A 27,257-nucleotide genomic window follows, 5' to 3' on the forward strand; every position below is an offset into this window, starting at 1 on the left:
AGCACCCAAACCTGTAGATGCATGCTGGCATCTTGCAGATGGCAGCCCCAGCTTTTGTGGGAGGGAAGCTGAAGGCCCCAGGCAAGGAGCCCAGCCTTTACCTCCACCTCTGCTAGCTGGTTCAGCTTCTTGGAGGCTTCTCTGTAACCCTTTGCTTTCCTGAAGGCAGCAGGAAAGTTTGGAAGAAGACTCTTCATGGGGAGTACAGGGGGTAACCATGCAGAGGGGCAGGGACCCTGACTAGTGGGGACACAATGTTTTCTATAGGATTGGGCCAGAGCCAGCAGGACGAGACAGGCAGAAGGCTGGCGGTAGGCTCTTCCCAGGGTCATGGTCTCAGTTCCTGGCATATAGCCCTGATCTTGGGGCATATCTGCCAGCTTCCGCCTGGGCTGGTATAGGTGACAAGCACTTGGCCACTCAGGCTGTGCTGGCTAGGCACAATGCATCAGAGTGAGAGGGGCCCTTTAGGGGCCTCAAGCTGGAGGGAAGAAGGCAGTTCTAGATCATGTCCATTGCATTTGGCTTGGCATGGGCACTGACCTGGCCAGCCTCGTGTCCATCTCCAGGGCCCGTCCTTCCTCTAGCACCTGTGGTTGGAGGGTTAGTGTCCTTGCAAGGGCTTGGGGGGAGGGTTGGAGGTGGCTGCTGGTTAAATTTAGAGTGGCTCTGTGCTGCTGCCTGCCGTCCACCTGCCAGCACTACTGCTCCTTGGGCCCTGCGGGGAGGCAGGCAGGGGCAGGCTCTGTCAGGGCCAAGTCTATAGTCATCTGTGCTCTGGTCTGAGGGCCAGACAGAGGCCAGTGAGCCGGGAGGCCACTGTGGCATCAGAGCCAAGAGATCCGAGGTGAGTGTGTCCCCACAGGGCCTCGTGTGGTGTTTCTTTCAGCCTGCAGGGACAGAGGGATCAAGGCTCAGCTCAGGCCTTCCTATCTGCTGCCCAGCTTAGAAGTCAGGCTCCCCAGCCCTCAGCTTGAGCCACAGATGTGTGTGTGTGTGTGTGTGGGGTGCTTAGATGACCAGTGCTGAGCGTGGCCTGTAAGCTTCCTGCAAGGCCAGTGGGAGTGGGGCTCTCTGGGCTTATCAGAGCTCACTTCCTGCTCTGTACCAATCAGGAGCAAGAAGGAAGGGGACTTAGTTCCTTTGGGCCTGGGCTTTGCCCTAAGGGCAACCTCAGGCTGATGTGTATTGAAAAGACATGAGGGTAGTCCAGGGTGAGGTGTCCAGGACTCTGTGTCCTGTCTCTAGTCTCTTCCCCTCCCCCCAAACCCTTGCAGTGCTCATCAGGGACCAAGGTCCACCCATAGCACTCTGGCAGTCCCCATGGAACCTAGAGACTGAATATCTCCCTCCCCTCCCCCCGGGCTCCCCAGATTCCTAAGGCCTGGCCTAGTTACCTAGGAGACAAGTCCACTTAAGTAAAGATGGGGTATGTATGTGTCAGGTCTGAGAGGGCTAGACCTCAGCTGGGCCTTGCTGGGGTCAGTCTCCAGTGGTCTTAGTAGGCCCAGGTGCTGAGTGCCCTCTTTGCCCAATGTCCAGGGTGTCAGATGTTAACCCGTCCGTCTGTCCCTACTCCCCAAGTGGGTCTCCTGCTCCCTCATGGGGACATTAGGCGGCACTGGGCCTCGCCCCAAGCCCCGCCTGCCGCCTTACCAACTCCCTCTGGCTCCCTGGGGCAGATCTGTGCCCAGACTGGTGGGGCGGGGCCCACGGTACTCCAGCTCCTTCAGTCCTTTCTGCCCCTTTCAGTAGGGCCAGAAGGCTGTGGTGAAGAGGGTAGTGTCTTACCTCAGCAGACTTCCCCATTCCCAGCCCTGATTCCCCATCTGGACCTTTCTACTTCCTGAGCCAGTATCCTTCCCCGGGCTGAGCAGTCATGGCCTCAAGAGTGAATGATCAAAGCCAGGCTTCAAGGAATGGACTGAAGGGGAAGGTGTTAACTCTGGATACCATGAACCCATGTGTGCGGAGGGTGGAGTACGCAGTTCGAGGACCCATAGTACAGCGTGCCTTGGAGCTGGAGCAGGAGCTGCGGCAGGTACTACTTTGGGCCACCTGCTGCCCTTCTCTAAACTCGGATTGCTGAATTAGTCCCCAGCCCAGTGGAATGTGGGCCTGCAGCAGTAGGATGGTGGTGCCACATCTCACTGCCTGCTCCCCTTCTTTCCCAGGGTGTCAAGAAGCCCTTTACTGAAGTCATCCATGCCAACATTGGGGATGCACAGGCCATGGGACAGAGACCCATTACCTTCTTCCGCCAGGTTAGGCTGCTGCACTGCCTGTGGTCACCCCCCTTCCCCGCAAATGCCCTGGCCTCAGTGTTTGGTTCCCCCAGGTCCTGGCCCTCTGTATCTACCCCAATCTTCTGAGCAGTCCTGACTTCCCAGATGATGTCAAGAGAAGGGCAGAACGTATCTTGAAGGCATGCGGGGGCCACAGCCTGGGTAAGTGCCTGCTCCAGGTGGAGCCCAAGCCTTAGGGAGGGGCAGAGAGAGAGACGGGTCCCTTGGGAAGGTTGCAGGACTTGCCCCTCTCACTAGCTTGTCCTCTTTCAGGTGCCTATACCATTAGCTCTGGCATCCAGATGATCCGGGAAGATGTGGCACAGTACATAGAGAGGCGAGATGGAGGCATCCCTGCAGACCCGAACAACATATTTCTGTCCACCGGGGCCAGCAACGCCATTGTGGTAGAGTGGACCAGGCCAGAGTAGCCCTATGTGTTGGCTAGATCAGGCTCAGTCTGGTGCAGCGGCATCGGCTCAGGGCAGCGGTGGGGGCGGGGTGGGGCGTGCAACCCTGGTTGCACTAACGCTGCGCTCCCTATCCCGCCCACAGACAGTGCTCAAGCTGCTGGTGGCCGGCGAAGGCCGTGCCCGCACGGGTGTACTCATTCCCATTCCTCAGTACCCACTGTACTCGGCTGCGCTGGCGGAGCTGGACGCCGTGCAAGTGGACTACTACCTGGACGAAGAGCGTGCCTGGGCTCTAGACATCGCGGAGCTGCGGCGCGCTCTGTGCCAAGCACGTGACCGCTGCTGCCCTCGCGTACTGTGTGTCATCAACCCTGGCAACCCCACCGGTATGCCTCCTATCTGCTCCGCCCCATTTAGTCTCGCCCTTCCCTGCTAGCTCCGCCTCCTCGTGCCCCTCCTATCAGCCCCGCCTCTTCCTCTGAGACCTGCCCTAGCTCTCCTGACCCAAGCGCGCCGGGGCTGAGCAACAAGTGAGCTTGGTTCTCTGTTGCCCATGGCTGACCCTATCTGTGCTGCATCTCCACACTCCAGGGCAGGTGCAGACCCGCGAGTGCGTCGAAGCCGTGATCCGCTTTGCTTTCGAAGAGGGGCTCTTCCTGATGGCTGATGAGGTACATTCGACGGGGTGGGGTTTGGGGGGGGACGACGACACCTGGCAATGGACAGCAGTTCGGCAGCCAGCCTGAATAACACTGCTGCCCCTACAGGTATACCAGGACAATGTGTACGCCGAGGGCTCTCAGTTCCATTCATTCAAGAAGGTGCTCATGGAGATGGGGCCACCATACGCGACTCAGCAGGAGCTTGCTTCTTTCCACTCGGTCTCTAAGGGCTACATGGGCGAGTGCGTACAGGCGCAGGTGGTGGGAGCGGTGAAGCGGGACGGGTAGAGGACTTTTTCGGGCCAGTGCCACGGCTCAACACCCAACACCCTCTTCCCGGACCAGCCTCAACTCATGTTCTCCCCGGCAGATGCGGGTTCCGTGGTGGTTATGTGGAGGTGGTGAACATGGATGCTGAGGTACAGAAACAGATGGCGAAACTGATGAGCGTACGGCTGTGCCCACCAGTGGCGGGCCAGGCCCTGATGGACATGGTGGTCAGTCCGCCGGCACCCTCTGATCCGTCCTTCAAGCAGTTTCAAGCAGTGAGCAGACCAGACCAGGCCGAAGACGTCTGGTGATCCAGCTTTGGGTGGAACTGTGGGGGACACATTGAAACCCTCTTCCATAATTCCCTCCTGTGGTTGCAGGAGAGGCAGGAGGTGCTGGCTGAGTTGGCAGCCAAGGCTAAACTCACGGAGCAGGTCTTCAACGAGGCTCCTGGTATCCGCTGCAACCCAGTGCAGGGAGCCATGTATTCCTTCCCTCGAGTGCAGCTGCCCCCACGAGCAGTGCAGCGTGCTCAGGTGGGGAATGCAGGGTCATGTCGGGGCTGAGCGGGGGGTGGGGGGTGGGGGTGGGGGGGGTGGGGGGGGTGGGGGGGGGTGGTAGGGTAGGGGTGGGAGGGGGGGTGTTGGCCTGGGTGCTGTGACCTGACCACCCTGCTGATCCCCAGGAACTGGGCCTGGCCCCTGACATGTTCTTCTGCCTGCGTCTCCTGGAGGAAACTGGCATCTGCGTGGTACCTGGAAGTGGCTTTGGCCAGCAGGAAGGCACTTATCACTTCCGGTGAGACCTGGTATGTGTTGACCCCACCGCAAACGGGCCTGTGTCCCAGGCTTACTGTCTGTCCTTTTCAGGATGACCATTCTGCCCCCCTTGGAGAAGCTGCGGCTGCTGCTGGAAAAACTGAGGCATTTCTATGCCAAGTTCACCCAAGAGTACTCCTGAAGTCACAGCTGGGACCACTCTGGACGGCCTCTGACTGAACAAACTGAGGGTCCTTGGGAGCTTCAGTATTTGCTGCTTTTGCCTAGGGCCTGGGTACCTCTCCCTGCAGGTCCCTAATAAAGCTGGGTGTCAGCCTGACTTGAAGTGGCTGCCTGGGGGACCCCAGCTTTTGATTTACCTGATTGGCTTTGAATAGGCACATGGACCCCACTCGAGGGACACTAGACACCTCATCTAAAGGAGTTGTTAAGGACGGCTCCCAGGAGAGGGCCCTTCAGGCTGTCATTCATTCATTTGTCTTAAGAGACAGGTGCATCTGTAGGCTAGGTCTTCATTATCATCTTAAATGTGGGGCATGTGATGACCCGTGAAAATCAACTAACATACAAGTAAAGAGTGTGAAGGCAGGTGTGGATCACATCTGCCTTTTAGGGCCACTCCAGAGGCACTGGGGAGGGGGATGAGTTGCAGGGAATTCCAGGGGAAAGAGACCTTAGAGGTTGCATCAGAAATAGTAAGTTCCCTAGGATACACAAATGTGTGCCTTGTTCTGGGCACTTCCTGTGCCAACCACAGGGTGGCGCTGTTAAGCAGGGTTACGACCAAGTTAAGAGTGGCAAGGGCTTGGGAAGACTGGTGCGGGGCAATGCAGGGGAGGGTCTTTGCAAACCTCCTCTCGGAACCCTTGGGGCAGATGGGTGCTAACGGGAGAAAACATCCTGGGGTGGGGACTCAGGAAGGTATGCGCCCCCGTGCACAGTAGGTACTGCTGTGATTCACTGGCGGGGCCTGCGGTGCTCCTCTGAGGGAGGCAATAGCAGTCATCCCTCCCCCCAAGTTATTTGTGGTGCTAGGGACTGAATTTAGACCATTGAACTATATCCTGCCCACCACCCTTCTTCAATTTTAAGACATGGTCTTGCTAAGTTAATCCAGTCAACCTTAAATGCATGATGCTCTTGCCTCAGCCTGAATTGCTGAAATTATAGGTGCTCACAACCATGCCCCAAAGTAGAACCCATTTTATAGATATGAAAACCTGGACCCTGAATCTATCTGGAAACGACAGGACAGCCTCTCAGTGGAAGCAAGGCAATGCCAGGATGCTCAGACTTGGACACAAAGGCAGTACCCAGTTGTCCGTTATGGAGGCAGTTCTTAACCCATGGTCTCATTGAACAGCCTTATTGTGGTCTTGGGCGGGCACAACTCTGGGAAGGGGGAAGAGATTGGGCATGAGCCTTCCTTGCAGGGCCAGAATCATGTGTGCCGGATGAGCTACCCTCACTGAACACTGCAAGGGAAGGGGGAGTCACGGGCAGGATGATTGGGTCCTGACCTTTCCCACAAAACTCCAGCAACTGAGGTAGCATTGCCTTGGGGAGGAGGCTCTGAGGCCACAGTCATAGCAAGGTATGGGGAGCAGAGTATTAGAAATGCACACACCGGGGTTGGGAATTTAGCTCAGTGGTAGAGCATTTGCTTAGCAAGTGCAAGGCCCTGGGTTCGGTTCTCAGCTCTGGAAAATGAAAAAAGAAAGAAATGCACATGCCTTTAATCCCAGCACACAGGAGGTAGAGGCAGGCAGATCTCTGTGTTTGAGGCCAGCATGGTCTATAGAGTGAGTTCCAAGACAACAGGGCTACACAGACTCTGTCTCCCATAAATAAACAAACAAACAAATAAATTTTAGAAAGTGCTTCTGGAACGAATCTGGCAACCATTGAGCAGAATGGAAGATTCCTGTATCTCAGCTTCCTTCCCAGATACTCCTACAAGCGGGAAGCACGAGAAGCAGGCAGCTGCATCCCAGTTTGTCACCAGGGGCGCCAGAGCAGATGTTCTCGGTCTGCGAAGGCATCTGTAGCCTGCTTGACATTCGTGCTGGGGATTTTGACCAATTGAGGACTAGACTGCGGAATGAACAGGGAGTTGGCTCCACCCTCAGCCAGGGAAGCCCCGCCTCTCCCATAGCCTGACCCCTGCGCAAAGCATGCTGGTAGCCATGGGCTGCGCGCAGGCCCATCACGCTCAGATCTGTTCTGCGCTTTCCCCCCAACTTCGGTACTTCCGGGATATTGGGGGAGCGGGGGTGGGGAGCCCGGTGCGCACTCGAGATCCCGGCCTGATTGTTCCTGACCCTATGTAGACGGCCTAGACCGTGACTTTCCACCCTGAGCCATCTGGTGAACCACGAGCTGGCCATGCATGGGAAGCTGCTGCTGCTGGCCGGCCTCTATCTTGTGCAGGGTCTGCCCTATGGACTGCAGTCCAGCTTGCTGCCCATTTTACTGCGGGCCCATGGTCTCTCCCTGACGCGTGTGGGTCTGACCAAGGGATTGTATGTCCCATGGCTGTTAAAACTGGCGTGGGCGCCACTGGTGGACAGGCGGGGCTCCCCTCGGGTCTGGTTAACACTCAGCACAGTGGCCCTGGGCCTGGTGTGTGGACTGCTGGCTGTGTTGCCTCCCCCGCAAACTGGCCAGACAGGCCTGCCCATCATCATGATGGGGCTGCTGCTGCTGCTGAATCTGGGTGCAGCAGTGCAGGACGTGGCTCTGGACACAGTCGCTGTGCAGCTGCTGGAGCCAAAGGAGCTGGGAGCTGGGAACACTGTACAGGTGGTGGCTTACAAGCTGGGATCAGCACTGGCTGGGGGGGGCCTATTGGTCCTCTTCCCGACCCTGTCTTGGCCATTGCTTTTTCTGCTCCTAGCTGCCACCTACTGGCTGGCTGCTGCCTTAGCCTGGGCTGCACCAACCTTGGGACAGCTGCCTTGGCCTCAGGTCTCAGAGCATACCACCCCCACATCCTCCTATCTTCTACAAGATTTGATGGCTGTGCCTGGGACCCTCTGGACAGCAGGCTTTGTGCTCACCTACAAGCTGGGTGAGTGTGGCTTTGAGTTAGGCAACATCAAGCCAGGAGCCCTAACTTCCCTGGGGCCCTGAAGCCCACTTAGGGTACTGCCCTACTCTGGGGTATCAGCGCAGCCCTCCCCAGAGCTCTGTCGCTCGGTCTTGCCTCACCTTCAGCCACAGCCCACTGGTAACCCGGATAGTGCCTCAAACTAACTGGGCTGGAAGGCCCGGCCTTTTCTAACACCTGGGGCCCATGAAAATGAAGGAGAGCAGGGGCCGAGGGGTTAGAGTGCTGAGGCCCGCCCCAGGAAGGGAGAAAGGAGAAGGGACCATCCCTGCTTATGGTCTCCTGCAGGTGAGCAGGGAGCTGGAAGCTTGTTTCCACTTCTCCTGTTGGACCATGGTGCTTCTGCCTCAGACCTGGGGCTATGGAGTGGCTTGGGTGCCGTGACCTGCTCCATTGCTGGCTCCTCTTTAGGTGGGGCTCTACTGGCCCGGCACTGGTAAGCACTCCCCACCCCTAATCTGACCCTCATCTCCACCCCTGTCTCCCAGGGAATCTTACCATATCCAATTCCCACTCCAGGCAGCCTCTCTCCCTATTGAGGTCAGTGCTGCAGCTACGCCTTGGGAGTTTGGCCTGCCAGACGGCTCTGCTTTTCTACCTCAGTACCCCAGGGGCCAGTCTGGACCCTGGTACAATCACGAGAGGTGAGAGGTTAGCCTTGAGGAAAGAGGGAGGGGGCAAGAGCCTGGAGCCCCACTGACCTTTGTTCTCCTAGGGACAGCTTTGCTGAGCCTGTGTCTACAGCAGTTTCTGGGTGGTGTGGTCACCACCGCCACATTCACTGTGATGATGCACTGTAGCCAGCTGGCACCCAGAGCCCTGCAGGTAAGATGGGGGGGCAGGGATGCCCAGGGGCTGCAGGGCTAGGGAGCCACTAGGCCCTGATCTGTATTACCATCCCCCAGGCCACGCATTACAGCCTCCTGGCCACTCTGGAACTGCTGGGCAAGCTGCTACCAGGTACCCTGGCTGGAGTGCTGGCTGATGGCCTGGGCCCACACCTCTGCTTTGCTGCCTTCCTTGTCCTCTCAGGGCTGCCCATTCTGGATCTCAGCCTGGCACCCAGTAACCTGACCTGAGCTGTCCGTAAAGCCAATAAAGCTATCTATGGCCTGGCTGTCTGAAACACAAAAGATGTAGCTATCTTGAAACTGAGGACTGTGTTACCAGAAAGGACAGAAAATTACTGAATGCTTTTTATTTGGCACTTTGGATCTTCTTGTTCCCTGCCTGCAGCGGGGAGGTTTTGCCTACTGGTCAGTGATGGCTACATCATCGCCTTGATGAGCAGATGAACCTGATACCCTCTCTGTAGTGGCCACAGTCTGGCTTGCCTCATGTCTCCATCATGTAGCACTCTCCCATGGAGGGTGGTTATCGGCCTATCAGCAGGAGCTCTTCTGTAGCCAGGCGCATCAGGGCGTGGAAGTTCAGATGTAGATACTTTCTCCAGAAGCGCCGGTCCTGCCCATATACCTGGGCTGGGTAGCATGGACTTGCTATGATGGAGAAAAAACAGGCTTGAGGACTCAGCTCGACTCTAGCCCAACTCCTGCCTACATCAGGCAGCCCCGTGGTCCTCACCAATGCCATGGAAGATGCGGGCCACAGCCCGTCCTGAAAACCTTTCCTCTGGCCTCACAGACAGGAGCTGACGGATATCACGACGAATATGGTCCTCCCAGTCCTGAAGCTGTGGGAGGATGGCATGTGACCTCCCCTGAGCCCCCATGGCATCTGTCACATAAAATCACACCCCAAGCAGCTCAAGAAATCTTGAGCCAGGCAGGGCTTGGAGCGTGGTTGGGTTGTATGCTGGTATATCATTATCCTTGGCTTTAGGAATCATCCTCAGAGGGGTGGCACTTACCTCATTCTGCCCGGGCTCTGGACCCTGCTCATCCTTCACAGATTCCTCTTCCTCAAAGTAGTGGCTGAGCAAGGTCTTCAACTGGTTGCTGCGCTCCTCATCACACTGCTCTAGACAGGGTCCACAACTGGGGAAGGCCACACTGGGGAGGAGACAAATCTGTCAAGAGTGCCCAGAGGGTCGGAGTGGGTGGCATAGGCCCTGCCTACCTTCTTCCCACCTGCGAAAGGCCTTAGATATGTGGCGTAGATGGGTCAGGGCCTTGCGTTCACGAGCCTGCACACGGCTGTACAGAAAGTCACAGATCTGGTCCTTCTCCTCATCTGTCAGGTCTCCAGGACTGTGCAGGTAAAAGGCCAACTCGCTGAACTCCACATGCACCCCTGTGCCCCGTGGCGCACCTGTCAGCGAGTGTGCTGGTCAGAGGCGGACAGGCGGCTAGCACGAGCCCGGCTGGGGAGGGATGGGCATACCTCTCTTTGGCTGTTGGTCCCACTGCAGCTGGTGGAGAGCCCGCCGTACAGAGGCCAGCTCCCAGCCCATCGAGTCTGCCAGCTCCACCATGTCAAACTCGAAGGAGCTGCTGCCCTGATGTGTCTCTGTAGGTGGCCACTTGGCCCAGCATGCAGTCAAGGGGGGACACCTGTGCCCAAGGGGACAAAGCAGCATGTGGCCGGCAGCCCTGGTTCCTGCCTTTATCCTTAGCCCGAGGGGAGATATGCTCACCTGTGGGCCAGAGCTTGCAGCTGGGCACGGCCCCCAGGGCAGCGCAGATGGCAGTGGGCATAGGTGCATGGCAGCAGCTGCAGCCAGTGGCGAGGGTGTAGTTCCAGGTAGCACAGCAGAGTCTCAATAGCTAGAGGCAGAGGAAGGCTCAGGCGCTGTGGGGGTAGCCTCTCCCTCCCATCCCCGCATCTTCGCGGCTCCTTACCCTCCTCTGTCATGTCCAGAGCCTGTACTGTGGACTGCACCGGGAGCGCCCGCTTATGGCCCGGGCAGGCCGGTCCCACTTCAGGGGGTACTGGCTGGCCATCGTGCTCTCTGGCCTCCTCAAGCAGGGATTTGGTCACAGGCCTCGGGGTGCACGTGCAGGGCGGGAACACACGCTGCACCAATCTCTTCACAGCCCAGAAGTCAGTGCCATCAGCATGGGCATGTCTGCGCAGTTCCCAAAGGTCTTCACCCTGCATCGAGAGTCATGTGCACACGGCTATAGCCCTTGGGGCTAGCGTGGCAGCTGCAGGTAAAACAGGATGGCAACTGCGACTGAAGCGGCATGGCGCAGGAGCAGTGGAACCCCTGGGTCTAGCATAGCCTGGGGAGATGGGGGTGCCGACCTGGGGCTGCAGGAACAGGTGGCAGTGGGCAGGCTTCCCATCACGTCCCGCACGGCCAATAGCTTGCACGTAGCTCTCGAAGCTGGGAGGCAGCCCCAGGTGTAGCACAGCCCGAACATCTGGCCGGTCCAGCCCCATCCCGAAGGCTACGGTGGCCACCACCACCCGCAGGTGGCCCTGCATGAAGGCCTGCTGCACGCGTCGCCGTTCCTGGCCGCACATGCCAGCATGGTATGCTTCGGCTACAGCCTCAGGGCCACAACCTTTAGAGAAAGGTGTACAAGCGGTTGAGGGGACCACAGCAGGCACGCAGAGGAAAGGGTCTCTGGGGGCCGGACCCCACCCACGTCTACCTTTAGGCCTTGGATCCGTCACCGCAGACAGGCAGGTCCGGAGGAGGGCAGCCACCCGTTCTGTGTCCTTCCGCCGAGTGCAGTAAATGATAATAGAATCCAGGGTGCGAAAACGGTCACCTCGCAGCAGTGTCACCAGAGCCTGGCAGTAAGGAGTGATTAACATGGCAGACGGGGGGCTCCTGATGGGGTCCCTGGTATGTCCACACCTACCTGGTCTGAGTCTCTGTCCATGGACACGGAGAGGTGCAGGTTGGCAGGAATGGAGGCTAACCCACCGAGCTCAAGCTCTCTAGTTATGCCCAGGTGCTGGGCCACATCACGCGCAGTGCTTCGCGTGGCTGTGGCTGTGAGACCCAAAAAGCAGCGCACACCCATATGCTCCCGGAGTACCTGAAGCAGGGATCGGATCGAGTCACGTAGCCCACCTGGGTCCCGGTCCACCTCCATCCCGACCCCGACGAAGGCTCACTTTGCATACACGCAGGTAGCAGGGCCGGAAGTTGTGGGACCACTGAGAGAGGCAGTGGACCTCGTCAATGCAGGCGAAGGCAACTGGAGGCAGCTGAGTGGCCTGGGGGAAGCTGGCCCCACACCCGACCAAGGCCTCGGGGGACACAATCAGCACATGCACCTGGGCTGCCTTCACCTGAAGGGAAGAGGGTTGTGGACACTGCCCGGATGGATGCCCACTACCACCCGTCCATGGGGGCCCTCCTGACCTTTTTCAAGACAGATTCTCGTTGTTTCTTGGTCATACCTGAGTGGAGGCAAGCTGCCTTCAGACACAAAGGCAGGTCAGACACCTGTAAATGCAATGCTGTCATAGCCTAGCACAGCTCAAGCTACTCCTACATTCTCTCAGAGCTACTCCACCCACTGGAAGGGAAAGCATCAGATGCTGGGTCCTGGGGAAAAAAACCTCAGTGCCAGCCAGCCACCTATGGGCCTGGGCACCCCGGAGAGAAGGCACTAGATGGTAAACACTGGGCACTAGGCTGTGCTACCCTTAGGAAGGTCAGCTGGCCACTGGTGTGTTCAAGGAGCGAGAAGCCCCGAAGGGTACCAGAGGTGCCCGTTTTCAAACTTTTCAGGTACCTGGTCATCCATGAGTGACAGGAGAGGAGAGACCACCAGGGTGAGGCAGGGGCTTCGCCGGGCATAGAGCAGCGCAGGGAGTTGGTAGCAGAGAGACTTGCCAGTGCCCGTGGGCATCACTAACAGAGTGGAGATGCCTGGACAGGACAAAAGGCAGCTTTGAGGCTCAACTGGCCGGACACAGCCCGGTGCAGGTCCTAGGCAGCCGCACCTACCAGAAAGAATCCGCATGACTGCACGTTCTTGTCCGGGGCGGAAGGCGTGGTGCCCTAGCTGCTGTAGGGCCTGGAACACCTCAGCAGGGCTTTCTGTGGACACAGTTGTGGTGGTTTGATGAGAACGGGCCCTGGAGGTGCATCTATTTGCAGGCTTAGTCCCCATGTGCTGAACTATTTGGGGAGGACTAGGAGGTGTGGCCTTGTTAGAAGTGTGTCACTGGGGGTGGGCTATGAGGGTTTCAAAGGTCCAGGCCAGGTCCAGTGTGTCTCTGCCTGTCGATCAGGATGTAAAGCTCTCAGCTACTTCTCTGGCACCATGCCTGCCTTTCTGCTTCCCACCACGATCATGGACCAAGCTGCTGAAACGGTATGCAAGCCCCAATTAAATGTTTCATAAGAGTTGTCGTGGTCATGGTGTCTTTACAGCAATAGAACACTGACTAAGACATGTGTTGGTAAAGACTCTGGACCAGCAGGGCGGTGGTGGCGCACGCCTTTAATCCCAGCACTCGGGAGGCAGAGCCAGGTGGCTCTCTGTGAGTTCGAGGCCAGCCTGGGCTACAGAGTGAGTTCCAGGACAGGCTCCAAAGCTACAAAGAGAAACCCTGTCTCGGAAAAACAAAAACAAACAACAGACTCTGGACCATTAAATTTCACTTACCTGCTACCTGCCCCAAGGGCCCTGGTGGGTAGAGGGGCAACACTGGGCGGGGCGGACAGGGTACTTGTAGCTTTGGCCCATCAGGTTCTGTGTCCTCACCTATTTAGATAGGCAGGCAAGAGAGGGTGATGTGGGAGCACCAGAATAGACACAGCCATCCGGGCACGATGGTCTCCCATTCACCCATTCACCGGTCACATTCACCCATTCCCCCCTCACTCACCAGAGAGGTGACAGGAAGTAATGCCTGTCATCTGTGCTACTTCTTCCAAAGCGGGAACGGGCTGTTTGTCATCCCTGCCGCCTTCCTCCTGGAAGGTCAGGGTGGAGCCTGGACCAGGGTTAAGAGCTGGTAGGACCTTGGCGTAAGTAGTCCCCCCCCATCCCCACCCCAAATGGTTAAATGATCCAATACTCATGGCAGAGGCTTACCTGGCTGGGAGCACTGGGATGCCCAGTGACCAGCTTGTCCACACCGGAAACAAGTGTCCTTGACTGTGGCTCTGGGTCCACTGCCCCCAAACTGCTCTCTTTTCTTCTTCCACTTTTGCTTCCAGACCTGGGGAAGGTCCACAGGGACTCTTTAAGAGGGAGATGGGCCGGGCGGTGGTGGCGCACGCCTTTAATCCCAGCACTCGGGAGGCAGAGCCAGGTGGATCTCTGTGAGTTCGAGGCCAGCCTGGTCTCCAAAGCGAGTTCCAGGAAAGGCGCAAAGCTACACAGAGAAACCCTGTCTCGAAAAAAACCAAAAAAAAAAAAAAAAAAAAAAAAAAAAGAGGGAGATGGGAGGAGAGGAAAGGCTGGCCTGTTCCATTCAACCTATCTCACCTGCTTTCGGAGAAGCCTGCCTCGATTGGCCCCAACTCGTACGTAACATTTCTGTTTCATGTTGAGCCGAACGTAGTTCCCTCTGTCCAGGAAAGCTGGTCGCGGGGAGCTGGGGAGCTGGGCTGTGCCCTCAGCCTTCTCTGTCCTGGCCTGATTTGAGGACTTGCGGGGCTGAGATGCATTCACTTGTGCAGGCTCTCCTGGAGGGTCTTTCTCATGTGCCGCAGCCCTGGCTCCCTCAGATAGCAGTTCCGCTTGGCTGCTGTCCTGGGCTTGTTCAAAGTCCTCAGAATTCTCACTCCATTTCCGTTTCCTGTCTTTATTGTTGCTGGATTTGGGGCTCTGTGGCTGCAGGGCTAGGGCCTCTGGGCTCTGTGAAGATCCTTCTGAATGGATACCAGGATCAAGGACATTCACCTTGCCTGATATCTGAGGTTGTGACTCCTTTGCATCCAGGTCAAGCCCACAGGCACTGGGAACCTCTGAAACCCCATCCCGACACCGCTCCAACCAGCCAGGGTCTAGGGAACTCAGCCTCAGGCTCAGGGAGGCCTGAAGCTGTTGGAGCTGGCCTAGCCTTGGCTGGGGCTCAGGAGGCCGAGGAAGTTCATCATTAGTTTCATCTGGACAGGTCCTCGGGTCTGGCGGCTTTCGGTTGGGCACTGTGGACAAGGATCTCTTCTGAGGCTGGAGTTTGGGGCTCAGGGTTGGCCTAGTCTAGGTTGGGAAAGACAGAACAGCAAGTAGGGTCTCAGGACCCTGGGCTACTGCAGAAGTTTGGGACAGACAAGAAGTGGAGAGTGAGGTACCTGTGAGCACCTTAGGAGCCTAGCCCCACTTACTACAGGAGCCTGTGTGCGTGTGTGTGTGTGTGTGTGTGTGTGTGTGTGTGTGTGTGTGTGTGTGTGTGTTGTAAGGAAGGGTGGACATAGAGGGGCCCTGGCAAACTACCCCAGAGCCAAAGGTAGTTCTGGGTTCACCTCCACTTCTTACCTGTAGCTTTGTTTTTTTCAGATTGGCTTTGAGCCTCTTCCCATAGTCTTGTACTGAACTCCATGGTCTCTGCCTGGGCATAGGCTGTGTATTCTGGGCTGCAGCTCGATTCAGGTGGGGACCCCAGCAGCTAGGCTCCTGCGCCTGCAAGTAGACAGTAGCGGCCTAGACCAGTTTAAAAGATGGAATGGGCACAGAGGTGCCTCCAGAGCTTCCCTTTAAGCCCCATGGGAGGGCCTGGCCACCCAACTTTTGTGCTCCGTGGAGGCCTGGTTGCAACAGCCCTTGGCTCCTGCCATTTGACCACACCGAACGCTGACAGGGATCAAGGGTCAGTATACCTCCTCAGCCGCCTCGGCGGCGAGAGACTGCTCTGGGATGGGGTGTCCGTCCTGAGCCTGGCGCGCTGCCTGTTTTAGGTTCCGGTACTCACGGTAGAGCGCTGAGAAGGCAGGGATCGGGGGGGGGGGGGGGGGTGTCAGGGCACAGCTACTAACGTCAGCCCCGTCCCAGGCCCGCCAGCCCAGCGCTCACCGCGGGTCTCCTCGGGTGCCGCCTCCACATCCTCCTAGGAGAGAAGCTGGTCAGCCACAGGCTGCACTTGGGTCCCCACTCCCCGCCCTGTCCGGCCCCCAACCCCACCTCACCTGCGCCGGCCGTCTCCCGTGCAGCCGTGCGAAAGCGCGTTCCCACTCCTGCAGCCGCGCGCGGGCGCTCGCCAGCCGGTCCATGGCAGCCAGAGCCGGAGTCTCGGGAATCTCCCGCCGTCAAGTGAAGTCTCGCTCTTAGCCAATGGGAGCTGGCGGTGGGCGGCGCCGGGCGGCCAATTCGCTGGGCCCTCGAGGGGGGCGGGCCACGCGGGGTGTTACGTCATCGCGGCGCGCCACGCTGCTGCGCGGCGCTGGGCGAGGCTCAGCGGAGGGGCTGGATGGAGGCCTTGGTGCTGGGGGGGCGGATGAGTTGGGGCCGCTGGGCGGGGAGCCGAGCGGGGCGAAGAGTCGGCAGCCGTAAGGGTCACGGCGCTTGGACGGCCGCATCGACGGGGGCTGGCGCTTGAAGGCCGGGGCTGCCGCGGATTTTCGGGAGGTGCCGCTGCGCGGGGATGGGCCCGGGTGAGCCCCGCAAGAGCAGGGCGACCTAGGGGCGGGTGAGGATGTTCTCCACCTGCAGGAGCATGCTCGCCTGGGTTAGTTGAGGTTCCGGGCTTGATTCTTGAAGGATCCGGGCGTGCGGCATTACCCCCAGAAGCAATCCTTGCTTGGAGGCCAGGCCGGCTGCTTTTCTCTTTTGACAGGTGCTCGATCGCTTCGTCCTGTCAGCGAGGCAGTCCTGGCGAGATTACAGTAAGGTAGAGCCAGATCGAGGATAGTCACGCGGGGTTTCCCAGGGACTTGTCCCTGAAGGACTTGTTCAAGATGTGAGAAGCAAGCAGACCCCGGAGTTCTACAGCCTTTCTGCTCCCCACCCTTTGTCTGGTGCTCTAACTTTGGTCTTAGTTTTCCAATCCGTTACAGGGTGAGGACTGTAATGTGGTTCTGAGGGTAAGGTGTTTGGCCCACAGGAAGTATAATGATCCTGTGTATCAGGAATCCTTCGGCCTTAGGGGTGTTTTGCATGTGTCCTCTCATCTGGAATGCTTTGATAGTCTCCGGCCTGAATCTTTCTGAATTTCATGCATTTAAGACTTGGTGGTCTCTGTACAATCGTTTCTCAGTGAAGAGAGGATTCCCAAATAGGAGGCAAGGACCATAGAGGGTGAGAGTTACTTTTCCTCAGGGATTTCTGTGCTACTTATCCTGGAAAACTTGTTATCTCTGGAGTTCACACTTAATGGCCTGATCTCATAGGCTGCACAGCATCTATGCTCAGGATCTTTTTAGAAAATCTAATCCCAGCACTTGTAAGCTGTGCTTTGATTTCCTTAAATCCCAGGGCACATCTGTATGGATGGTTAGGCAATGGCCACTGGCTCTGTGGAAATTCTCCATCCATTCTTGTGCTAATGGGAAGAGAGGCCTGGGCTCTATTTGACTTTAAAAGTATTTACTTTCCCTTAATTGTGGATGTCCATGTCTGAGCGTATGTGCACACACTATGTGCATACAGGAACCTTCTGAGGTCAGGCAAGGGCACCTGCATCAGATCCCTTGGAACTGGAGTTTCAGGAGGCTGTGACACACTATGTGTGTCCTGGAAACCAAACCTGGGTCTTTTGCAAGATCAGTAATGCTCTTAAACACTGAGCCATTTCTCCACCCCTTGTCTTACAAACAAACAAATAAACAAACAAAAACCTAAAGCTATTAGAACTCAAGTACAAGATCTTTCTGTTTTCTGCTGACTCCAATGCTGGATTTCCAGAGGTGTGTTACCCAAACCCTGATTTTACATAGGTTCTGGGCTCTGAAGTCAGGTTCTCACTTTTGACTTTTGTTTGGTAAGCACTATACTGAAAGGAATCCCCCAGTCCCTTATTTTCTTTCTTTCTTTCTTTTTTTTTAGATAGGATGCTACTATGTATGGATAAATAGATTAGGCGGGCCTTGAACTCACCAAGATCTACCTGCCTCTTGCCTCCCCTGGTGCTGAAATTGAAGGTGTACAACTCCATGCCTAGCCCTTCTTTTACTTTTGAGGAAGGATTTCTGAGTCCTAGTTGTGACTTGGGCGGCCTAAAGTATCACTGTTGGTCCCCGCAGGGCAACAACTGTGCATCACAAGGCCACACATAGACAAGCAGGTTATTGACAGTGCTCTACTGTTCATGTTCTGCTGGACGGTTTGCTTTTCCTGTGCTTCTGGGGTATGGACTCGTCTTCTGTCCACTCTGCACAGCTCTAAGAACATACTAGGAATTACTCCTGCCAGGAGTGATGGCACCGGCTTGTAATCCCAGAAGAGGCAGGAGATTTGCTACAAGTCCAAGATAAGCTTGGGCTAAACAGAGAGACCCTGTCTCGAACCAAAGAAGTGTTCTTTTGTGCAGCCCTCCTCTACTAACTGTTAACTCCAGGCCACACAACATGGTGGGCTTTTGTAGCATGGATAATGTGGAGAGGGTGTGGCCTGATACTGTCTTCCCTAATGAAGATCCCTCTCCTGCAGGTGGCTGTCTGCCCAGTCCAGCACCATGCACACACTTGTGTTCCTCAGCACACGGCAGGTGCTCCAGTGCCAGCCAGCTGCCTGCCAGGCCCTGCCCCTGCTGCCCCGAGAACTCTTCCCCCTGCTCTTCAAGGTGGCCTTCATGGACAAGAAGACGGTTGTACTACAAGAGCTGGTGCACACATGGCCCTTCCCACTGCTCAGTTTCCAGCAGCTGCTGCAAGAGTGTGTCCATTGCAGCCGCGCCCTGCTGCAGGAGCGGCTCAGCACAGAGAGCATGCAGGCTGTGATCCTGGGCTTGACTGCCCGGCTTCGCACTCCAGAAAAGGAGGCTGGCACGCAACCCCTTTGCAGGTAGGCATTTATCTGAGGGGCCCACAGGCTAGGGGTACAGAGAGGATTCACTGAGTTGGCTCCAGGCTGTGGTCCTGAGGTGAGAAGGAGTGTAGTATGGGAACGGTCATATCTGTTGCTTTTGTATAAGGTGGCTGGGAGGGATGGAGGCCTCGTCCACTCATTCCCTGCTTCTGGCCATCCTTGTTCCCAGGAAGCATGCACTGCGGGTACTGGACATGACCGGTCTTCTGGATGACGGTGTGGAGCAGGATCCTGCAACCATGAGCATGTGGGACTGCACAGCAGCTGTAGCCAGAACGTGTATTGCCCAGCAGCAGGGTGGGACTGCTGAGCCAGGACTGTCACCGGCCCCTGTGGAAGTTCGTGTAGACCTGCGGGTCAACCGGGCCTCCTACACATTCCTTCGTGAGGCACTCCAGAGTAGTGTGGACAGCCCACTTCGGCTCTGTTGCCGGGACCTCCGGGCTGAGGATCTGCCCATGCGCAACACTGTGGCCCTGCTGCAGCTTCTAGATGCAGGCTGTCTACGCCGTATAGACCTGCGCTTCAATAATCTGGGCTTGCGTGGCCTGTCTGTCATTATCCCACACGTGGCCCGCTTTCGGCACCTAGCTAGCCTGAGGCTGCACTATGTGCACGGGGACTCGAGGCAGCCTTCTGTGGATGGCGAGGACAACTTTCGCTACTTTCTGGCCCAGATGGGCCGCTTTATCTGTCTTCGGGAGCTCAGCATGGGCTCTTCTCTCCTTTCAGGCAGGCTGGATCAGCTGCTCAGGTGAGTGGTTTCTACCATTGCTCGGCCCCTTCTCTCTGTGAGGACACTCTCCTTGGCCTACCTGCCCATGACCCTTCTCTAACCCCTTTGTCCCTGCAGCACCCTGCAGAGCCCCCTGGAAAGCCTAGAGCTGGCCTTCTGTGCACTGCTGCCTGAGGACCTCCGCTTCTTGGCTCAGAGCTCCCATGCTGCCCACCTCAAGAAGCTGGATCTGAGTGGCAATGACTTGTCAGGGAACCAGCTGACACCCTTCCAGGGGCTGTTGCAGGCTGCCGCGGCCACGTTGCTGCACCTTGAGTTGACTGAGTGCCAGCTTGCTGACGCCCAGCTGTTGGCCACACTGCCCACCCTGACTCGATGTGCCAGTCTCCGCTACCTTGGTCTCTACGGCAACCCTTTGTCTATGGCAGGACTTAAAGAGCTGCTTCGGGACTCTGTGGCGCAGGCCGAGCTACGCACTGTGGTGCACCCCTTCCCTGTGGATTGTTACGAGGGCCTTCCTTGGCCACCCCCTGCCTCAGTCCTTCTGGAAGCCTCCATCAATGAGGAGAAGTTTGCCCGAGCAGAAGCTGAGTTACACCAGCTCCTGTTAGCTTCAGGCCGCGCCCACGTGCTCTGGACCACAGACATCTATGGGCGCCTGGCTGCCGACTATTTCAGCCTGTGATCTCCAGGGTCCTGATGAGGGCTAGGACAAGAGCCTTTGGGACTCTGCTGGAGGCCCGACACGAGGCTTTCTTAGGTTCTCTGCAGTTTGCCTTGCTCCTGGGTGTACCTCGAGTCACCCATGTTTTGCAGTATCCTTCACCTGCTCCCACTGTCTGACCGACCGACTGTTGGTATCTTAGGACTGTACTCCCTTACCTTGTGTGGCTGCGCTTGATGGCTCTTCTGGGTTGCAGCCTCTCTGCAGAAGAGAGTCCCTGGGCACATCCCATGCCCTTAGAAGGAGTGCAGTAGATGAGGCAGAGATTAGGATGATCTGCTTTAGGGAGTCTTGGGAGTACCCCATGCGGTCTGGGGCCTCATGCTGGGTATCCTGTCTGGCACCTGAGGCACTCTATTACCCGACTCTGTGGGGTGTGAGCAAGGTACAAATGTGCAGTTTCTGGAACCTGAATCTATGGGCTTTTTGTGGTGTGTGTGTCCTGACTGGATAGGAAAGACTTGCCTACATTTCTGGTGTTGCCTCATCATGGCAAGTTGCTAAGCATCATCCAAGCTACTGCCCCACTTCCTCACTGTTATCACACTAGTCCAACTGTCCAGAGCCAGCGTGGACTGCCGGAGCTGGCGGCTGGGGACACCTTATCCACGGCCCCGGTCACCCACAGACCCCCGATTCCCGACCTGACAACCCCAACACACTCCGCTCTGTAGCGCGATTCCCGACCCGAAGGCCCCAACACACAGCGCTGCAGCGCGGCTTCAACTTTACTAATGAGCATGTGCAGGGCTGCACCGGCCAATCCCCGGTGCCCACGTCACTGACACGCGCGGCGGCAGGCTTAGCAATGGATCTCATAGGCGACACGTGGAGGGAGGCGTAGCCCAGACATGAGCCCTTCGGGAGGGTTTTGTTCAGGCGGCTCCTCGGGCGGTACGTCTGCGAACAGGGGCTTGGAGCGGTCAATGACGAACATCTCGTGTCCACGCTCATCACGGAATTCCTCGAGCTGCGCAAAGGTGCAAGGCCCGTCTGAATAGTCGTTGACGAATAGTGTGCCTTCCCCCGGCGGCGCAGGCACCTTTTTCCGCCGGCGTCGGCGCCGGCAGATCATAGCAGCCAGCAGCAGCGCGGTGAGCGCCAGCAGCGCGATGGCCGCTGCGATCGCCGTCTGCGTTGCTAGGCCCAGGGCACGGAAGGCCATGCTGCCCGTCTCGTGCCGGGGCTCGTGTCCCACGGGGCGTGTAGCCGGGGCCTGCGGGGCGGGTGGCTGCTGTGACTGCTGCCGGGACGCGTTGACCAGGAGATGAAAGGGCACACGCGCTTTGCCACCAGCATTGGCGGCCTCGCATTCGTACTTGCCGGCGTGAGCCAGTGTGATGTTGGTGAGGAAGAGCATGCCGCTGCCGGTGTCACGGGTCGCATGCCCACCCAGGCCTGATGTCCCACCTTCCAGCTGGGCTTGGGCTTGGGGTTTGCCATCGCGAGGCTGGGGCACCTTTCTCCAGACCACCAGGGGCTGTGGGTATCCCGATGCCTGACAGGCTACCTGCAGGTCTTCCCCCAGGTTAGCTGTGAGCTCCGGGGGCTCCACGTTCACAGAGGGAGGAATGCAGATGAGGCTACCACCAGATACTTCCAGTAGACTCTGTAGCGCCAGGCGAGGGGGCTCTGCACATGTGATCTTCTTGTCTCTGGAGCTCAGCAGCCGGCGGCCCCCCTCTTTGATCCAAGAGCCCAGCCAGTGAAGGGCACAATCACAGCGCCATGGGTTCTCTGTGTAGGGCAGAATACAACCTAGGTAGATGGGGTCCTGCTGATCCAGACAGAAGCCCTTTCCCACCTCTTACAGATGCCTATGGAGTCCCAGAACCCTTACCACCTCTTCCCTCAGTCCAAGTTCCTAGGAGTGTGTGTGATCCCAGTTCCTGAAAGAGCATCAGCTTCTCTGAAGTCCCATTTTGCAAGCCTCCACGTCCTTGCATATTCCAGCCGCACTGAAAACCCTGTCGTCAAATGCGCTCTCTCCAGTTTTTGCCTGCCTGCCCTCTGATGACAAGTTGCAAGAGCCTCAGTTCTGTTAAGTTACTCTGTGGAACTGGTACTTGGCTTCCTTACATGGTAGGGTCCTTTACCAAGGCTGCAGGTTCTGGTGTGACCCCGCAGAGTAATGCCCATGGACTGCCAATAGTGAGGCAAGACGGAAGGGAAAATTACAGGGACACAGGAAGGGAGGCAAGTCTCCATAGAATCCGGTTGAAACTTCTCACCAAGTGAGACTCAAGGATTACGGCACAATTAACATTTGCTTTGAAGATTGCCAACATAACAATATTTCTTTTAAATATAGAAGAATGTTCAAGTAGCAGTGAACCATACTTAAGGCCCAAGTGTATATAAATATGATCTTCAAGAATGACCTCACTCCTTTTGTAGGTAATTTCTGGGGGAATCACAAGAGTAAACCTTTGTTTACAGTAAGGGCATCTCCCCCGGCAACCCTTGTTTCCTGGGGAGTTGCACTATCATCTGTAACCCCATCCAAGGCAGAGAAACCACCCTATGGTCTCACTTAAGTTTTGTTTGTTTTATTTTCCAGACAGGGTTTCTCTGTGTAACCCTGCCTATCCAGGATCTCGATCTGTATACCAGAGTAGCCTTGAACCCAGAGATCCTCCTGCCTCTGTCTCCCGAGTGCTGGAACTAAAGGCTCGCGCCACCGTACCCAACTCACTTATGTTCTTTAACCATCCTTTGAGATGTAACTTCTGAAGCCATCAAAACCAGTGTATGTGGCTGCTGTAAAGGCGCTTGTGACTGTAAAATCCACACCAATGCTCTTGTGTGTCTTTCGTCCACAGCACCTGTCTTAACCCTCTTGTTTTACATCTGTGTTAATGTCCCCTTTAATAAACCCCAACTCTGCTATATCTTGGCTTATTCTTTTCTGCAGTGAAGTGAAGAACCTGGCTCTACCTGAGTCAGGGTCTGTAAAAAAAAAATTAAGAGAACTCCCCAGGCTGGTGTGGCCACAGTGTGGAGTGGTCTCTGTTCCTACCATATCTGGCAGTAGGAAGCCCCTGTATACCTGAGCCTGCTTCTTCCTACTGGTGCAAGAAGAGACCCTTGGCCAAAGGAAGTTACCTGTGAGGCGCAGGACTTGTAGGCTGCTCAGAGGCTGCAGGGCCTCTCTGCTGATGGTGCCCAGTTGGTTCCTGCTGAGGTCCAGCAGGGCCAAGGAGGAAAGCCCAGCCAAGGCCTGGTCCTCCAGTAATTCAATGCTGTTTTCTTGAAGATGCAGCTCCTGCAGTCGCTGAAGTAGGGACAGCAGATGATCAGGAAAAGGGGCCCTGAGAAGCTAGACAATATTGACCTCCCCCCCCCCCCACATTGACATCACGGCAAGATCCCCCACTTTGGGCGTTTGTCGCTCACCGGCAGGTGCAGGAAGGTGAAATCCAGCAGCTTCGCCAGCTGGTTCCCAGCCAGGTAAAGCACGCGTAGCTGGACCAAGCCCACAAACGCACCGCCGCGCAAGCCCCGAAGCCGGTTGCCGGTGAGCGCCAGTTCCAGCAGGCGTGGCTGTGCGCGGAAGGCCCCGGACTCCAGCGCCCGGAGGGTATTGTTGTGCAGGTAGAGGTGGCGCAGGGCAGCGAGAGGCGCCAGGGCGCCTTGCTCCAGGTGCGTGATGCTGTTGTCTTGCAGGAACAGCGTCTGAAGGTTGTGGGGACGAGAGGATTACTTCACTGGGGGGCATGTCCCACTCCCGTGGAGCGCCCCATCCCACGTGCCTACCTCTGCACCCTAGTGACCTTCCACCACACCTCTGATGCTCACACAATCTCCTCCATTGCGGTGGGCACTTGTAGCCCACTACTCCAATCCAAGACCCTCCAGTCCCACATGGTGCCCACCTGCGTCCCTGGGGGGATTCCCGGTGGTACGACACGCAACCGTAGGGCGCCGCACTCCACTGTGGCGCTGTAGCAGCGGCAGGCAGCGGGACAGCCAGTGGCGCGGGGCGTGAGTCCGGGCAGCAGCGGCAGCAACAGCAACCCCAGAAGTAGCAGCAGCAGCGGGGGAGCCCCTGGGGCCATTTCCGAAGAGCCCCACGGGGAAGTTGTGGCTTCCCGCAGGGACTGGACCCAGATGGGATGCGTGTCCTGAAACAGGTTAGCAGGCCAGTGCTAACATCATCCAGCCAGCGCATGAGCAGGGATGAAATGCCAGGCATGGGTGAGTCATGCTCTTCTTCTCAACACTGGGGAGGCTGAGGCAGCAGGACTGGTATGAATTCAAGGCTAGACCTAGACAGAATGTTCCAGGCCAGTCTGGCTGGACTGCAGTGAGACTTTGTCTCAAAATACAAAACAAAAGTAAGAAACAACTAATTAACACGGATGGAAGTCTACATACAACCCCTGTGTGACTTCTGAGAAGTTAAAAACAGCACTCAGGAGGCAGAGGAAGGCGGATCTCTATGAGTTGAGGCCAGACTGGTTTACACAGTTAGTTCCAGGCTGGTTAAGGCTCCATAGTGAGACACTGGTTTGTTTGTTTTTTTTTCTTCCCGTGGTAAAATTTGTATGAAGGCAGGCAAGATGGCTGCCCAAGCGAAGGGGCTGGCCGGGCAAGCCTGGTGGAAGAGAATTGACTCCACAAAGGTGTCTTTTGACCTCCATGACCCCGACCCATGCGCGAAAACAATATTTTGAAAAAGGGAAACAAACCAAACCAAAACTCTTTCTCTGAGGTCCCTCCCTAGCCCTAGCTTTCTTCCTGTGCCTGGACCAAGAGCCTCCTGCTCCTCACTGGCAGGACACAGGCTCACCTGCACCCTGATGAGGAGCGCTCCTTGGTTCCCAGATGCAACAGTACAAAATATAGGCTTGGGAACTGCCTGGGTTGGCAAAGTCCAGGGTCCAAACTCAGGCCTGGGCCAAAAAGAGCAGGCTCTGGGCAGGCATGTCCTCTTGGTCTCACTTTGTGGGTACTAGCATCAGCATAAAGTTCAGTACTGAGCACAAAACTTTGTGTCCCGTCACAAGAGCAAGGAGCCCCACTTGACCTTGACCCACATGACCCCACCTTATGGTTCATCTGTCATGATTTGAGGGGCTGCTTGGTACAGTCCAAGATCCACCTGTTGTAGGGATGGAGGTGGGTGGACAGCTTACTTAAGAGTTAGGCTTCTTCCTCAGGTAACTCATACTTTTTACTTCCTTTTAAATGGGGTCTACTGTGTTTCGGTGGTTGGCCTGGAATTTATTATGTGGACTGCAACAGCCTCAAAACCCAGAGCTCTTAGTGTCTTTGCCTCTGAGCGCTGACACTAACGGCCTGTGCCAACCGCTGACACTAACGGCCTGTGCCAACTATGCCTAGCTTACTTCTAATTCTTTTTTCCAAAAAAACTTTCATTTAGATTTATTTTTTTAATTTATTTTTATTTTATGTGCATGGTGTTTTTTGCCATGGGTGTTGGGTCCCTTGGAACTGGAGTTACAGACAGTTGTGATCTGCCATGTGGATGCTGGGAATTGAACCCCGGGGTCCTCTGGAAGGGCAGGCATTGCTCTTAACCCCTGAGCCATCTCTCCAGCCCCTAGATTTAGTTTATGCATATGAGTGTTTTGCCTGCGTGTATGTATGTGCATCTCACGCAAGTCAGAAGGGCATCAGATCTCCTGGAACTGGAGTTAGGATGGTTGTGAGCCACCATGTGGGTGCTAGGAATCAAACCTGGATCCTCTGGAAGAGCAGCCAGTGTTCTTAACCACCCCCACCCCCTTGAGACAGGGTCTTTCTCTGTGTACCCTGACTGTTTTGGAACTCTTTATGTAAATCAGGCTGGTCTTGAACTCACAGAACTCCACCAGCCTCTGCCTCTCTAGTACTGGGATTAAAGACCTGAGCCACCACACCTGGCTGTCACTTCTTTTTTGAGTCAGGGTCTTGCTATATAGCCTGTGCTATACTTGAACTTGAGATGCTATTGCTCATGCTCCCAAGTGACAAGGTTACAGGTGTGCACCACCACGCCTAGCTTTCTCAGGTCATTATTTAGAGAACAGAGGGATAAGACAGAGGAACTAGTTCATAGGCCAAGAACCTATCCCCCAGCCCCACAAGCTGGTTCCCAAGGAGCCTCTATCTTTGGAGTAAATGGTGTATGTCCTGTCTGGGATGTGGGAGGAAGCCTTAGGCCACCATCTGTCCACCCTCTTCCTCCTTCCTTCTGGGAACTGACCTCAGTGTCTCCTGCACACGATATACTACTGAATTACACGCCTATCATCCCAACTGGGTATCTAGCTTCCTAAGTACAATACAGGAGCAGTGACCTCTGAAACTATCAAGAAATGCATTCTACAGTAGTTTATTGTATGTACCTGTGACCCCAGGGACAGGAGGACTAGGGTCTGGTTCTAGGCACAGTGCTGTTTTAATGGTAGTACCAAGGCAGAGAAGCGTGCTGTCCTAAAGTTAAGGAGGATGAGTGAGGGCGCACCGTTTTCCTCACTGGCACGGTCTTCCGTGTTTAGCACCTGCTCATTCACTAGGTCTCCTTGCCGTGTGTCAGGTTGAACTGTACTAGGTGGCCTCGGTGTTTGTTTCAATTTTGCACCAATTGTAAGTCACATACATGCCATTTAAAGTCAATAGAGATGAGGCAGCAGAGCAGTAAAGTTTTAATGGAATAGCTTTGGCGCAGGCAAAGGCAGTTCCTAGATATCTCAGGACAGGTGGAGCCCCAAGAAGCTGGGATGTTTGCTAGGCTTCTGGGTTTAATTTCCCGGAACACGAATCACTGCCTGGTCCCTGGCTCCAGACCTTGCGCATCTGTCCAGCCTTCATTTGCAAAGCCTTGATCTGTGCACTAGGGATCAGAGCTGCTGCTCATGCAGTCGCCCAGATGTGCATCAGTGCAAGACAGCCATGACAGGAACGAGGGCCCCTTACTAGAGGAGCCCAGAAATCCTTTCATCGGAACGTGAACCCCTAATCCTAGGCAGGAGCGGGGCGTCAGTCTCCTGGGTGCTCATCTAGGCGGGAAGAGGGTGAGTGGAGAGGAGCCCTGTGTCCTCCCTCGGGCGCAGCGCGAAGCCCCAGCTGAGGTCTCTGGCAGCCCTTGCAGCCAGACGCTTTGAACCAGCACCACCTCCCCTAACCTCCCCCTCCCGCCCCAGTGAGTCCGAGCCTGCTCATAGAGGGCGTGGCTTCCATCCCCTCCCCGCCGCCAGATCGCCTGACCTTTCCTCCGTGCTGCAGTCAGAACCTAAAGGGCCCCGATCCCGCCCCCAATCCTGGTGACCTTGGGCCAGGATCCCCCCTCACCTGCTCCAGTGGCGAGCGACTCCCCGCGGTGCTTGCGGCGGCAAGACTGGAGAAGCGGCGGGGGGGTGGGGGTGGGCGCGGGCGCGCACGCGCGCACCGGCCCACGCGCGCCTGCCGCCCAGCCTGACGTGACCAGCGC

General features: G+C 56.5%; 5 protein-coding genes across 19 annotated transcripts; 3 read left to right on the forward strand and 2 right to left on the reverse strand.

Annotated features, from left to right (window-relative positions):
- The first annotated feature begins 46 nt into the window (after window positions 1-46).
- On the forward strand, window positions 47-4,728 carry Gpt (glutamic--pyruvic transaminase). Its single transcript, XM_052748180.1, has 11 exons — window positions 47-2,041; window positions 2,175-2,264; window positions 2,339-2,447; window positions 2,559-2,692; window positions 2,841-3,084; window positions 3,290-3,369; window positions 3,466-3,602; window positions 3,731-3,905; window positions 4,011-4,166; window positions 4,316-4,428; window positions 4,500-4,728. The coding sequence occupies exons 1-11, from the start codon at window positions 1,880-1,882 to the stop codon at window positions 4,588-4,590; spliced, it is 1,491 nt and encodes a 496-aa protein (XP_052604140.1). The 5' UTR covers window positions 47-1,879; the 3' UTR covers window positions 4,591-4,728.
- A 119-nt stretch (window positions 4,729-4,847) lies between these two features.
- Mfsd3 (major facilitator superfamily domain containing 3) lies at window positions 4,848-8,651 on the forward strand. Of its 3 annotated transcripts, none has more exons than XM_052748189.1 (5): window positions 4,848-7,479; window positions 7,807-7,954; window positions 8,038-8,162; window positions 8,234-8,343; window positions 8,438-8,651. In XM_052748189.1, the coding sequence occupies exons 1-5, from the start codon at window positions 6,795-6,797 to the stop codon at window positions 8,501-8,503; spliced, it is 1,134 nt and encodes a 377-aa protein (XP_052604149.1). In that variant the 5' UTR covers window positions 4,848-6,794; the 3' UTR covers window positions 8,504-8,651. The 3 variants fall into 3 exon arrangements, with proteins under 3 accessions (XP_052604149.1, XP_052604148.1, XP_052604147.1); XM_052748188.1 differs by having other exon boundaries at window positions 8,240-8,343; window positions 8,424-8,651; XM_052748187.1 differs by having other exon boundaries at window positions 6,534-7,479; window positions 8,424-8,651.
- Window positions 8,652-8,701: 50 nt separating this feature from the next.
- Window positions 8,702-15,625, reverse strand: Recql4 (RecQ like helicase 4). 9 transcript variants are annotated; one of them, XM_052748158.1, is made up of 22 exons: window positions 15,524-15,625; window positions 15,411-15,444; window positions 15,218-15,318; window positions 14,877-15,020; window positions 13,884-14,600; window positions 13,488-13,614; window positions 13,279-13,386; window positions 13,056-13,154; window positions 12,392-12,484; window positions 12,177-12,313; window positions 11,801-11,884; window positions 11,551-11,727; window positions 11,292-11,471; window positions 11,079-11,220; window positions 10,726-10,988; window positions 10,320-10,572; window positions 10,115-10,244; window positions 9,862-10,031; window positions 9,609-9,789; window positions 9,389-9,530; window positions 9,103-9,211; window positions 8,702-9,017 (listed from the first exon to the last, which is right to left on the reverse strand). In XM_052748158.1, exons 1-22 carry the CDS (start codon window positions 15,605-15,607, stop codon window positions 8,893-8,895), a joined length of 3,600 nt encoding a protein of 1,199 aa, XP_052604118.1. In that variant the 5' UTR covers window positions 15,608-15,625; the 3' UTR covers window positions 8,702-8,892. The 9 variants fall into 9 exon arrangements, with proteins under 9 accessions (XP_052604118.1, XP_052604117.1, XP_052604116.1 ...); XM_052748157.1 differs by having other exon boundaries at window positions 10,115-10,572; XM_052748156.1 differs by having other exon boundaries at window positions 12,177-12,484.
- Window positions 15,626-15,869: 244 nt separating this feature from the next.
- Lrrc14 (leucine rich repeat containing 14) lies at window positions 15,870-20,233 on the forward strand. 5 transcript variants are annotated; one of them, XM_052748182.1, is made up of 4 exons: window positions 15,870-15,988; window positions 17,982-18,335; window positions 18,529-19,113; window positions 19,213-20,233. In XM_052748182.1, exons 2-4 carry the CDS (start codon window positions 18,007-18,009, stop codon window positions 19,778-19,780), a joined length of 1,482 nt encoding a protein of 493 aa, XP_052604142.1. In that variant the 5' UTR covers window positions 15,870-15,988; window positions 17,982-18,006; the 3' UTR covers window positions 19,781-20,233. The 5 variants fall into 5 exon arrangements, with proteins under 5 accessions (XP_052604142.1, XP_052604143.1, XP_052604141.1 ...); XM_052748183.1 differs by having other exon boundaries at window positions 15,916-16,023; XM_052748181.1 differs by having other exon boundaries at window positions 15,936-16,062.
- A 296-nt stretch (window positions 20,234-20,529) lies between these two features.
- Window positions 20,530-27,221, reverse strand: Lrrc24 (leucine rich repeat containing 24). The gene is made up of 5 exons (XM_052748179.1): window positions 27,119-27,221; window positions 23,695-23,943; window positions 23,216-23,494; window positions 22,925-23,093; window positions 20,530-21,556 (listed from the first exon to the last, which is right to left on the reverse strand). The coding sequence occupies exons 2-5, from the start codon at window positions 23,875-23,877 to the stop codon at window positions 20,622-20,624; spliced, it is 1,566 nt and encodes a 521-aa protein (XP_052604139.1). The 5' UTR covers window positions 23,878-23,943; window positions 27,119-27,221; the 3' UTR covers window positions 20,530-20,621.
- Between the last annotated feature and the right edge of the window lie 36 nt (window positions 27,222-27,257).

Source organism: Peromyscus californicus, unplaced genomic scaffold, assembly GCF_007827085.1.
Source record: "Peromyscus californicus insignis strain IS unplaced genomic scaffold, ASM782708v3 Scaffold_20__1_contigs__length_68692818, whole genome shotgun sequence".
Taxonomy (NCBI): domain Eukaryota; kingdom Metazoa; phylum Chordata; class Mammalia; order Rodentia; family Cricetidae; genus Peromyscus; species Peromyscus californicus.

Coding starts and splice junctions, on each gene's coding strand:
- Lrrc14 (XM_052748182.1), top strand. CDS start 18,007: ATGCACACACTTGTGTTCCTCAGCACACGGCAGGTGCTCCAGTGCCAG. Junction 18,336..18,528: donor GGCACGCAACCCCTTTGCAG/GTAGGCATTTAT, acceptor CCTTGTTCCCAG/GAAGCATGCACTGCGGGTAC. Junction 19,114..19,212: donor AGGCTGGATCAGCTGCTCAG/GTGAGTGGTTTC, acceptor TTGTCCCTGCAG/CACCCTGCAGAGCCCCCTGG.
- Gpt (XM_052748180.1), top strand. CDS start 1,880: ATGGCCTCAAGAGTGAATGATCAAAGCCAGGCTTCAAGGAATGGACTG. Junction 2,693..2,840: donor GGGCCAGCAACGCCATTGTG/GTAGAGTGGACC, acceptor TCCCGCCCACAG/ACAGTGCTCAAGCTGCTGGT. Junction 4,167..4,315: donor GAGCAGTGCAGCGTGCTCAG/GTGGGGAATGCA, acceptor GCTGATCCCCAG/GAACTGGGCCTGGCCCCTGA.
- Recql4 (XM_052748152.1), bottom strand. CDS start 15,607: ATGGACCGGCTGGCGAGCGCCCGCGCGCGGCTGCAGGAGTGGGAACGC. Junction 11,221..11,291: donor TGGACAGAGACTCAGACCAG/GTAGGTGTGGAC, acceptor CCTTACTGCCAG/GCTCTGGTGACACTGCTGCG. Junction 10,032..10,114: donor CTGCAAGCTCTGGCCCACAG/GTGAGCATATCT, acceptor CCTTGGGCACAG/GTGTCCCCCCTTGACTGCAT.
- Mfsd3 (XM_052748187.1), top strand. CDS start 6,795: ATGCATGGGAAGCTGCTGCTGCTGGCCGGCCTCTATCTTGTGCAGGGT. Junction 7,480..7,806: donor TGTGCTCACCTACAAGCTGG/GTGAGTGTGGCT, acceptor GGTCTCCTGCAG/GTGAGCAGGGAGCTGGAAGC. Junction 7,955..8,037: donor GCTCTACTGGCCCGGCACTG/GTAAGCACTCCC, acceptor TTCCCACTCCAG/GCAGCCTCTCTCCCTATTGA.
- Lrrc24 (XM_052748179.1), bottom strand. CDS start 23,877: ATGGCCCCAGGGGCTCCCCCGCTGCTGCTGCTACTTCTGGGGTTGCTG. Junction 23,495..23,694: donor GAATCCCCCCAGGGACGCAG/GTGGGCACCATG, acceptor CACAACCTTCAG/ACGCTGTTCCTGCAAGACAA. Junction 23,094..23,215: donor TCACCTTCCTGCACCTGCCG/GTGAGCGACAAA, acceptor TCCCTACTTCAG/CGACTGCAGGAGCTGCATCT.